At 47.3% G+C, this 12,353-nt stretch overlaps 2 protein-coding genes across 2 annotated transcripts in view; one reads left to right on the forward strand and one right to left on the reverse strand.

Annotated features, from left to right (window-relative positions):
- Positions 1-226: 226 nt before the first annotated feature.
- SMYD4 (SET and MYND domain containing 4) lies at positions 227-11,622 on the reverse strand (the record flags this gene model as incomplete). Its single annotated transcript, XM_034752264.1, is given in 10 exon segments — positions 227-636; positions 1,802-1,925; positions 2,305-2,421; positions 2,935-3,067; positions 4,042-4,211; positions 4,689-4,871; positions 7,033-8,203; positions 9,268-9,348; positions 11,154-11,298; positions 11,374-11,622. Coding segments are annotated over 10 exon segments (2,412 nt in total). The 3' UTR covers positions 227-482.
- Positions 11,623-12,005: 383 nt separating this feature from the next.
- The window catches only part of RPA1 (replication protein A1), a gene marked incomplete in the record, with an annotated part of 38,733 nt that continues 38,385 nt past the window's right edge, over positions 12,006-12,353 (forward strand). The window contains 1 exon segment of the mRNA XM_034752266.1: positions 12,006-12,124. Coding sequence (XP_034608157.1) covers positions 12,092-12,124 — 33 coding nt within the window.

Consider the following 12,353-nt stretch of genomic DNA (forward strand, 5'->3'; position numbering starts at 1 on the left):
GGTGAGCCCCACTGTAGTGGCCCAACTTCTATTGCATCCCCTTCATTTTGTGGCCTCATTCCAGCCCCCTGTGTCTCATGTTTGCAGGAATAGGTGTGCTGAATGACAGGCAAGCACTTCAGTTTTCCAAAGCAAACAATAGTGGTGGGTGTGGGGGGGCTGTGTGCTTAGGGCCAACATTTAACCCTCCAGGGAAGAACCACAACTTCAGAAAAAACGCATAATAGGCTCTCAAATGCTTTTCTCAAAAGCATGTTAAGAAATTCTACAGCAACATTCCGTTCTATGAGACAGCCCTTCTGTCAGTGCCCCAGTGGTGTCCTCTCCCATTTCAGCAGAGATCAGCTCCATTCCCTGGCCCTCCCCAGGAACATTTCAGAGCTCACCCAGCCTGTAGCCAGGCCTTGTTTGCATGGCTAATCTGCCACATGGAGCTTAGCTTCCTGAGGAGAGTCAGCACTGCAGCTTCCTTTGTTAGTCGGTCACTCAACCCTGTGAAGGAGGCTTCTGGGCAGCTCCAGCAGACAGGCTCTCATCTCCTGCAGTTCCTGGACTTGGGCATTCTGAGGGCCACAGTGCACACACAAAACTGTCTCTGCTCTTTGAATTGTGCACAGAGCTTCAGACACTGCAAACCTGAAGTACAGAGGGAAGAAGTGAGAGAAAGATTTAGGGGACAAACTTTCCTCAGCACATTTGATGAAGCCATTCATTCAACACCCTTCATCCTGTCCTCCATTTCCCCTAAGCCAGGACAGCTCAGGCACCTCTTCCTTCTTTCACGGAGACAGAAATTCCCTGATCACAGGGGCAGGACTCACCCCTCACATCCCATCACTATCAGGCATAGGTGCTGACTCCGTGGGTGCTCTGGGGCTGAAGCACCCATGGGGAAAAATTGGTGGGTGCTCTGCACCCACCGGCAGCTCCCCGCCCCGCCCTAGTTCACCTCCACCCCTGAGTGCGCCGCTGGGTCCTGCTTCTCCCCGCTCCCTCCCAGTGCTTGCGCTGCGAAACAGCTGATTCGCGTGGCAAGCCTGGGAGGGAGGGGGAACGTGGCGTGCTTGAGAGAGGAGGTGGGGCCAGAGCGGGGATCCAATAGGGGCAGGGAGAGGCGGAGACTCTGGGGCAGGGGTGGAGTTGGGGTGGGGCCGAGGGGGGGGGGGCGCGACCCACTGGTGCTGACAAAAGTTGGCACCTGTGCTGTCAGGTAAATGACCTCTGTTTTAGCTAGGGAACTCAAAGTGCTTCATCCTTGGAAAAACAGCCATATCTTATTGCCACTCTTGCCAAGGTGGGAGACAGTTAAACCAGAAATACTGATAAAAAATGCGTCTACAAAAAAAGTAATGGAATCTGCTGGCCAATGATTAGAAGAGAAAGCATCTGGGGCACTGTCACTTTAAAAGGAAGTATCAGCAGCACTGTAGTGCTGGGGTCTGAACACTCTATGGTACCTGGGATGCTAGAGAAGCTGTAACAGGAAAGGGGGCGATAGGACAGGAGTGGGACAGAGGAATGGTGGGAAGGATGCCAAAAGGAACACGAGATGGCTCCCTAGCCAACTGAAGGAAACTTTCATTTGATCCAAATACTTCACAGCCTCCACCTCATCCTGGATAAAAGGCAGATGTTTCCCCTTTGCCAGAACATCTAGCAGTCCTGGAAGACATCTCGCAAAGGGACTAATGATGCCAAGGACTTCCTGCCACACCCCCATCTCAGAGACACAAGGCACATGGATTAAAGCAGGGAAGAGCTGTAGAACGAAGGGTGAGATTGTTGGAATGGGGGTCTTTACCCATTAAAGAGGATCTGTGCCAGTTTGAAGAGTTCATGACCCGTTTCCACACTGGACGGTCCATGGCGAGCTTCCACAATTTGAATGCTGCGCCGCAGGTGCCTCGCTGCTTCCTGCCACTTTCCTGGCCAAAAAGAGAATGGATTATTATAGCTCCCTTTCTATAGCCACTGCCATGGAAGGAACTCAAAGGACTTTACAACCTTAGTGAACTAAGACGCACAGTCCTTCTACGAGTTAACAGAGGGGTATTATCCTCATTGTACAGAGTGGGAAACTGATGCACCCAAGATCACACAGCCAGTCCCTGTTGGCTGGGAATATAGCTTGTGGCTAAAACTAGATTCCTAAGAAGATTCTGCTATGTCAGTTTAGTGGGCTGCAATAAGAGAAGGGAGGTGAGAAAGGGAACAGACCAGTCAGGGAATCTCCTTCTACTGACATTAGATTTAATAGGCCAGCCATAGGAAAACGACCCCAGAGGGGACAGGAAGACATCTTACCAAGTGTGGCATAACCCTGTGCCAGGTGATCCTCAATCTCACCCACCAGCATGTGCTCTGCAGACAGGAAATTCTCAGCATCCACCCGGCACCTCATCAGTAGCTCCACAGCCTGATCTGCAAAGCCAGGTAACAAATATCAGAGGGGTAGCCAGGGAACAAAGGCACTTTACCACGAGACATGAACCCATCCAGTTAGCCATGATCTGTGAAGTGAGAGCGGGTCCACTCTCTTCCCGCTCCCCAGTCTTGAGCAGTTAGCCCTGGACTTTATATGCTGTTCTTGCAGAATTAGCTAGGGTCACCATTTCTATTTCAGTCTGAAGCCTGTCTAACCTAATGCAGTGTCACTGGGGACAGGGGGGCCTTCTGAAACACTGGGTCTGGGCCCGAACCTTTAACATTTCCCTGAATTCCCTCATATTCCAGTGGAGCAAACATGAGTTTAGCCTCCCAGTCTGATCAGCAGTATAAGCAGCCTACCACTTGTGCTGCGAGGGATATCAGCAGTACCTAAATGCTTGGGCAAAACTGCCATCTGGTGGCTGGCACCAGGATCTCGCTATAAAGATTACTTGCACTTGTGTAATGAACTGAACAAGGTTCAAGATAGATAGCTGGCTCTCTTACTGGGCTGGTTGTCTTTGAGAAGTCCCAGTGCTGTTCTAACTTGCAGCCGAAGGTCCCATAACTGGCGTAGGAGGTAATCCCTGCCAACCAATAGTGTACAAGCACCACTGGAACAACGAAGCACATCTTCCCCCTGTGGAAGTCATAGAATCATAGGGACCTCAAGAGGTCTTCTAGTCCAGTCCCCTGCACTCAAGGCAGGACTAAATTATCTAGACCAAGCCACGTTTACAATCATTTCTGCACATAGAAAGCACAGAGTTGTGTATCTCTACACCCCTGTAGTGTATTCCAGGGCTATTACACTGTTTCCCAGCCACACTTTAAACAAAGGGCCTGTCCATGTGCTGGTGTTAGATATTCAGAGCTCTGGAAGAAAGCTGAAGGAGTAGCCCTGGCAATGGTGCCAGCCTGAGCCCACTTAGATAAGGCCAAAATAGGGCATGAGCCACCCCATTAATCTTCACAGAAAATACACCTTTTCTTCCCTCTTTCTTGAAGACTCATGGCTCAACAGCTGTTTTAGAAGTAAAAACAACAACATGGCTGTGCAGGGTACTTTACAAAAACAGATGAACAGAGTCTCTACCCTAAGAGCTTACAATCTAAAGACAAGACCAGAACAACAGGAAAAGAGACCACCACGAAGTTGGCGGAGGATTAGGGCAAAGATCATATGATCTTGTGGTTACTCGAGAGAGTAATGCACACATCCTGTTAGGGTTCTAGTAGGACTGTTTTTAGTTTATAAACCTTCCTTGAGAAATGGGTTTAGTGAAGGGATTACTGAGAGCAAGGGCACAAGGCAGACACATTAAGGGGTTTCCAAACATCTGGAGGATTGTGGGGTGGGGGTAGAAAACAGTATTGGGTGGGACCTCTGGACAAGCTGGAGAAGTACAAGTCTTCCAAGAGGGTTGCTAGAGAATAACGAGACCATCCCTCACTTCTGCCTAGTCCCAAGAGTAGGGGCCCTGGACTCAGATCCCCACCTTGCCCTCGACTCAGATCCCCACCTTGCCCTCACAGTACAATTCCAGAGTGCAGAGAATATTTCTTTTTACTAACACTTCAAAAGTTACACAGTTGTGATTATGAAACAGTTACCTGCATTGAAGCATGGCAGCTGGAACAGCAGAATATATCCCCTGTGGCTGCTATGCCTGTGATATCAGACTCCAACTCATCCAGGCAGGCCTGGCATCGACACTCAAAGAAATACTGACAAAGGAGCCGTTGCCGCCTCTCAGCAGCCCCCATTCTGCATCGGTGAGGCCCTACAAAGGGATGATAATGAGTCAAAGAGATAATACTTTAAGAAAGCAGGAAAGTTGGGTACCCAATTGCAGACTAAAATCCACCCTGCCATGGACTGAGAGGGAATATATAATCCGTGGCTTTATTACATTTTGGGTTTCCCACCCACATCTGAGGCCTTGCAATGAAATCAAAGAGACTGAAAAAGGGGTTGGTGTCGCCCAGTGCCTCTATGTAAGGGCTATAAGCTGTGGGTGCCACATCTTGAGATGCAACTAGAGAGTGACTGTAAGAGACAAACAGCAGGAGTAGGAGGTCTCATGCTGATGTCATTGACGCAGGGTTGTGCACACCCACATGCATGTATGGATAGAACAGAGATAAACGCCAAACACATGTTTGGAAATGTGACCCTTGTGGCCATGATACTGCAGGGATTGCAGAAGTGAAAGGTCACTTGCGTACCCTATTTATTCCTGAAAGGGACTGTAACTTACCATAGCAATGGACAATCTCTTGGCCTCTTGGGATTGGCTGTGATGCCCTGACTGTGACAGCAGTCCCACTGAAAGTCACACTAGTATTAGGGTCGCAGGAATGGTTCAGGAGGCTGGTGACTGGGAATAGGGCTGTGGCCAGGCGCACCTGCTCACTATCTGCAACAATGCTGTCTCCAGACTCTAAAAACCACACAACATAAAAGGGGCCAAATACATCATGAAATCAGACTTAGTGACCTACTTTGCTCATATTCCAGGCACTGAATCTCATCACAGCAAAACATCAGCAGCAAAAAAAAGTTTTTGGTGTCTTAATGTAATAAAACAAATTTGAAAGCTGCCATGCTCACAGTCTGACCATGTGGAGATGGTTTTGGGTAATCAGCTCCCTATTTGAATCCACAGGGAAAGCAAAGAGTTTCTAGACTGATGAAGGTAAGTTCTATTCTTCTAGAATGCTACTATAATACAAATACTAAGTTTAAATATTTGATTTAGCTGCTGTTTAACTGAAATATTTAAAAAAACAGAACTTAAAATTATAAATTTAGAAATCTTTGCATCCAAATAATTTCTCCCTGCATCCAAATGAAGAGCAGATCCTGTAACCCTAACCTAACCCTAAACCCCTAAACCCAACCCCTAAACTCCTAACCCCCTAACCTAACTTGACATTATAAAAAGATAAAAATAATCAAATTCTGCCAACAGATGTGTCTATTTTTAAGCATTTCCCCCCAATTTTTATCAATTTAAATTTTCACAGCAGAGAGAAATTATGGGGGGAAGTCAGACAATCATTAAATGGCAGTAGACATTGAGATTCAAAAAAGTTAAAGCTTTATAGCTGTTAAAACACAAACTGTCAACATCCCATGTGAAAATATACAAAGTAAATATCTTTAAAACAAACTCAAATCAAACTAGTTCTCAAGCAGCATTTTTCTTATTTTCCCTATTTGTAAATTTTGATTGAAGTATTTTTTCTGTTTGTGTGTGTATGGTGAAACTGATGTTTACTGATATTTGCTGAAAAAAATCTAATTCTTCCAAGTCTAGTTATCTATCAAACTAGGGAAATGTAGTCTAGATGAAACCATCATAAAGTGGGTGCAAAATTGGCTGAAAGACTGTACTCAGAGTAGTTATCAGTGGTTCACTGTCAAACTGGGAGGGCATACTCAGTGGAGTCCTGCAGGGGTCAGTCCTGGGTTCGGTACTATCCAATATTTTCATTCATTCCATTATCCAAGTCATTGAGAGTATGCTTATAAAATTTGCAGACAACAACAACCTGGCAGGGGTTGCAAGTACTTTGGAAAAAAGGATTACAATTCCAAACAATCTTGACAAATTGAAGAATTGGTCTGAATTCAACAAGATGAAATTCAATAAAGATAAGTGCAAAGTACTCCACTTAGGAAAGAAAAATCAAATGCACAACTACAAAATGGGGAATAACTGTCTAGTTGGTAGTATTGTTGAACAGGATCTGGGGGTTATAATGGATCACAAATTGAATGAGTCTACAATGTGATGCAGCTGTGAAAAAGGCTAGTATCTGTCTAGGGTGTATATACAGGAGGTAACTGTCCCACTTTATTGGCACTGGTTAGGCCTCAGGTGGAGTACTGTGTCCATTTCTGGGTGTTTAGGAAAGATGTGGATAAATTGAAGAGAGTCCAGAGGAGAGCAATAAAATGACAAGTCAGATTTTCTAAACCTTTTAGAAGGAAAGGTTAAAAAAAATGGTCATTTAGTCTTGAGGAAAAAAAGACTGGCCGGGGAGGGGAGGCTGAGTTGGAAAACAGTCTTCATATATGTTAAGGGCTCTTACAAAGAGGATGGTGATCAACTGTTTTCCATGTCCACTCAAGGTAGGACAAGGAATAATGGGCTTAATCTGCAGTCCTGGAGATTTAGGTTAGATATTAGGAAAAACGTTTTCCCTATAATGATAGTTAAACTCTGGTATGGACTTCCAAGGGAGGTGGTGGTATCTCCATCATTGCAAGTTTTTAAAAACAGGTTGGATAAATATCTGGCAGGGATGATCTAGGTTTACTTGGCCCTGTCACAGCACAGGGGGCTGGACATGATGATTTCTTGAGGTCCCTTCCAGCCCTACATTTGTATGATTCTGTGCTGGGCACACCACTGGGAAAGCATAAGGAAGTTTCCATTGTAAAAGAGATTATGAAGTTTTAGGGAGCTAAGATACTTACACAAAGTTTACCCAAGTGCAGTGGGATCTCTAAGAGTGCTCATCCATTTGCTATATCCCTCCCAACGGACAATCCAACAAGGACAAGAGAGAAGAAGAGTACAGTTTCTCACTGACCTGACTCCCGGATTGCAGTCACTGCTTGCGCATTACAGTGCAGCTGCAACATATGTCTCAGCATTGCTTCTCCCAGAATCTTCAGCTCCAGAGACAAGTCAGTAGACATCTTCGCATGTGCTTTCAGTTTGGACTGGCTCTCACGTGACCCCTGACTCAAAATGGTCAGATCTACTTCTTGCAGTTTCTTGCATATGGCTACTATGCTCAGGCTGCAAAGGAACTTATGTTCAGGACTGTGCTTTTCAGCATGGGTCAAAAGGTTGAAGACAGCTTGGTAAGAACCCCGGTACTGTCCATCATCCTCACAACCCGGAATCAAAGGTTCTGCTTTCTCAGAGAGACCCTCCATGCCAGCTGCGGAATCTCGTGTCTCATCCCGACTCCTACCTCTGGCTTCAGCCTTGTGAAGTTCCTTGTCATCTTCATGAAATTGCTTCATTAAGCTGCTAACCTCTGCAAATCCAGCCACTAGAACAGTCCTTAAGGCAACATGGGAGAAGACCCCTAGTGTGAGCAGCAATGCCCCTAATGGGCACTCTGTACTGTGATAGTGCTCCCATGCCAGCTGTGCACACTTCTTGCTGCAGTACTTGGCATAGCTACACCCCTCGCAGGGCACTGAAGCCAAGAGCTGCTTCAAGCAGCGATGACAGTGGAGGTCCGCATTAGTGACCCTAGTATCCCAGGTGGTTTCAGCACTGTCCTGGAGCAACAGGCTCTTCCCTGGGCTGAGCACACTTACAAAGGCCTCCTCTTTCACCAAGTTCTCCCCTGGCAGAATATCTCTGGTGGCAACCAGATGACGTCCTCTGCAGGAGTTAAAGTTCAAGCTCACAGATGAAAATGCACTTGAAATTTTACCATTTTCTTCCCAGAATTCCAAGTCCTTTCGAGTTTTGCTGGGTGCTTCCGGCACCGATACTGGGCTACTCTCCATCTCGTGTGCATTCACTTTAAGTTGACTGATTTTTCTTAGCAGACTCTGGCGTGTGGTACTAGTCAGACTCTGATCCATAGCTATTTTACTCTCTGCTTTGCTGATGACCTCTGCTGCCTCCTGTAATCTCCCCAGAAGAAGCAGACACTCAGTTTTCCGCAGCAAGATCTTAGGCTGCAATCTGTTTGGATAGCTCTGGGCTTGAGCCCTGTCAATGTCTTCTAGACAATCCTGGAAGCGAATACAAGAGGCCTTTTAAATGACTTTGAAAAATGCCAAAAAGATTTTTACTCTTTTGCCCCATCCGAGGTTGGGCACATTTCATTTATTTAGAACTGCATTAACTAAGTTTCTGATCCATGACTGATCAGGGGTCAGAGTAAAGGCTTATACAGTGCTGCCACTTTAAAAGTGAGACCATTCCACAGAGAGAAAGAATGCATACACTCCCGAGGAATTCAGAAAGGCACCTGCAGCTTGAAACAGTTTTAAAACCATATTGGACCACAGCCTCTTGTTCTGGTATTTAAACTTTGTTCTTTATTAATCTTAATTTGGATTTAAATAAACACAGGAAGACCTATCCCAGGTCTAATGTATAGGGTTTGGATAATATAGCTTTAGTTAGTTAGGAAGCCCTCTACTGGCTTTCCCTCTCTTCTAGGTTTCAAAAGCCACCGGAATGCAGAGCAGCAGCCTATAAACGTAGCTAGGCATTGCATGTTGTATACAGTTAGTAAATACAGTTATTTGGACTTCACTATGCCAGTGTGGTTTCTTCATATTATGTTTGCTGTATAAAGAGCAAAGGACATAACACCAAGCCCTAGGCACCGTTATCATCCACAAAAACTGTACCATAAAAACTATTACAAAAACAGCAGCAAGAAGGCATTACAAATCAGATTAAAATCATCCACCACTCAGATTCCCAAAAGAGAAACCCTACTCTACCCCTCCCCAAATGCCATTTTAGGCTAATTTGGACCAAGAGCACACAATGTTGAGCAGTGGTCTCCCACTGAGGTATGGCCTTTTCCAATTTAGTGGCACTTCATTTTAACACTTTCAACTAGCCTGATTGCTGCTGAATTTTGGGAAACATATAGTGGGATTATGCAGTGCTGGCACCTTCAGAAACACACAGCATGCCACTTATTTGAAGTTGTAGCACAGCATATAAAACACAGTTGAATAGCTGTAAATCTTCACTGCCATTACTTGATTCACTATACCCAGTTTTCAAAACGAATAGCTGCTGGTTTGTCCTTGATTGTGTCAAATCTAGTACTTACCTCAAAGTGACCCAAGTGAAAGAGGGCTGCAGAACGATTGGCATAACACAATGACATTTCTGGGCTGTTGTGGGACACTGCCTGCAAAGACCAAAAAGAGTAGTAGCCACATTGAGAAAGAGGAATTGGTATATGTTCTATGGGTAACTTGGTTTCTGGGACATGAAATATGTGTGGTCATGGCTGGGAAAGGGAGAGGAGTGGGGTGAAGACAGTCAATTCAACCTGTTATGGGCCAACACTGGACTATTGTACTGGAGATTTTCATGCCCAATCTGTCATTATCCTATCTTGCTTATCTTGCCCTCTTCCATCTTTATTCCACACCATAACGGTTAGGGGGGCTTGTGAGATTCTTGGATGTATAAACAGGGGAATACAGAGGAGCAGGGAGGTATTATTATCTCTGTAGATTACATTAGTGAAACCATTACTGGAATCAAGTATCAGAGGGGTAGCCGTGTTAGTCTGGATCTGTAAAAAGCGACAAAGAGGCCTGTGGCACCTTATAGACTAACAGATGTATTGGAGCATAAGCTTTTGTGGGTGAATACGTCTGACGAAGTGGGTATTCACCCACGACAGCTTATGCTCCAATACGTCTGCTAGTCTATAAGGTGCCACAGGACTCTTTGTCGCTCATTACTGGAATATTATTCCTGATTTTGATGCCTACTCTTCAAAGAGAAATGTTGATAAACTGGAGAGGGTTCAGAAAAAAGCAAAAATATTACTCAAGCTCTGAAAATCCTGCCTTACAGCAAAAGACTTAAGAAGCTCAATCTATTTAGTTATTATCTAGTTAAAAGATGATTCAATCACAGTCTATAAGTACTTGCACGAGAACATTTCATTATGCCTTTTTCTGTTAGACTAAATTCAGACTTGAAATACATTGCAAAATTTTAACAGAGAGATTAATCAACCACTGGAACAATTTGCCTAAGGACATGGTGGATTCTTCATCACTTGAAATCTTTAAATTAAGATTGGATGTCTTTTTAAAGACACACTATAGCTTAATCACAAAGAATGTATTTGATGTAGGAATTACTGGATGAAGTTCTATGGCCTGTGTTCTGTAGGAGGTCAGATTAGATAGGCCCTTTCTGGCTTTAAAAATCTATTATTCATAATACACCTCTACCCAATATAACACAAATTCTGATATACCGCGATAAAGCAGTGTTCCGGAGGGGTGGGGGGGTGGTTTGCGCACTCCAGCGGATCAAAGCAAGTTCGATATAACGTGGTTTCACCTATAATGCAGTAACATTTTTTGGCTCCCAGGGACAGTGTTATATCGAGGTAGAGGTGTAATTTGCCTTTCTCTAGAGTCTTCCATCCAAGAATCACAATGCATTTTACAAAGGCTATAAATTAAGCCTCAGCACCTTTGTGAGGAAGATGTTTTTATTTTACATATTTAGAAACTAGAGAACACAGAGATCATAGATCCAATCCTGAATGTTGCAGAGCATTCTCAGCTCTCGTGAAAATCACCGGGAGTTGAGACAGCTTAGCACCTTTCCAGACTGAGCAAAGACTTGCCCAAGCCCATAGCAGAGATGGGAATTGCATGTGATCAGGCTATAGCAGAAAAACAGTTACTAGAGAAGACTGATTGGCTACAAGCAGGGTCCATGCAGAACAAAACTTCTCATGACTGTTCTACTCAAGGACGCCCCAGAAAGCTATTTCCTTGCTAATCTTACACAACTGCATTAGATATCTGTTACAATAGTCACAAACACCTCAGCACTCCTTTGGCATTCCAGTAAAAAGTTATCCCCACATCAAACCCTCCTACCGGGAGATGAACCTGAGGCTGAAGTACCCTCAAAGCAACCATTTTTCCATCTGTGTGAACAACTCTGGCTCTTTACCTTGGAATAGAGTATCAGTGCGGCTGTGTATTCCTTGTTTTGAAATCTCTTGTTCCCCTCCTCCTTGTAGAAAAGTGCAGCTCTCGGATCCTTCCCCACCCGGTTTCGGGCAGCCAGGCTGTGCAGGAACTCTCCATCGGCGGGCCTGCAGGGGTTGGAGAGCTCAGTGTCAGGGCCTGCGGCCACACAGCGCACACGGGGGCGGGCGGGCAGGACTCACTGGAAGAGAGGCAGGCACAGGAGGAAGGTGTCCCCAAGTGGCCCTGCCAGAGAGAGCTTCTGCTGCAGGCAGGGGTCCAGCGAGGCCCACCTCCGACGTGCATAGGCCGCCCACTCCCCCGCAGGCAGCTCCATGGCCCGCGGGCGGGAGAGACCGCCGGGCAGAGCCGCTCTGCGAACCGGCCGCGGCGGGGTCAGGACGAGAGGGGCCGTGACGGAGCCCGCGGCCCGGCTTCGGGGGTCCCCGCCGCTTGGGGGGGTCTGGGCCCCACCGACCGGGGGCAGCCGGGACACGGCGCCTGACGCTCACAGCGGCCCCGGGGACAGGGCCGGGCAGCGCACGGGCCCCTCACGCGCCTGGAGACGCGGGCCGCTGAGCCCGCCCGCACCCCCGTCCCTAGCGCCCTGGGCCGCCTCACACGCTCCCGAGAAGCCACACGCCCCTGCCGCCTCCCCCGCCCGGCGGGGCTCTCCCAGTCACGCTCCTCAGCCGTGAGACGCCGAGGAGCCAATGGCGGCGCCCACAGCCACACAACCAAGGGGCCAAGGGAATCACTTCCGCCGTACAGGGCACGCCGGCCAATGGTGGGTGCCGCATGGCTGACGTACGTGCGTGCGTAGCGTACGTGCTGAGGGGGTGAAGTTGCGCGACGGCCGAGCGACAAGCGGGAGGATTTGGCGGCAGTGCGAGGAGCTCGCGGTCTGGGAGGCTACGCACCATGAGCGCGCGGCTGAGCGAGGGGGCCATCGCGGTGAGGGGCCTCGGGGCAGCGGCACTGCGGTTCCACCACCACCTCCTCCCGCGGGAGGGGGGGCGGGGTCTCGGGGAGGGGTGAGATGGGGGGTGTTTAATGCTCTGGGGGGAAGGGGCCCGGAGCGGGGCATGTGGGGAGAATGGGGAAGCGGGGCATGTGGGGTCTGGAGAGGAGCTGGGGGGGGTGTCCGGAGAGGAGCTGCGGGGCATGTGTGTGTGTGGGGGTC

This window comes from Trachemys scripta, chromosome 18 (genome assembly GCF_013100865.1).
Source record: "Trachemys scripta elegans isolate TJP31775 chromosome 18, CAS_Tse_1.0, whole genome shotgun sequence".
Lineage (NCBI taxonomy): Eukaryota > Metazoa > Chordata > Testudines > Emydidae > Trachemys > Trachemys scripta.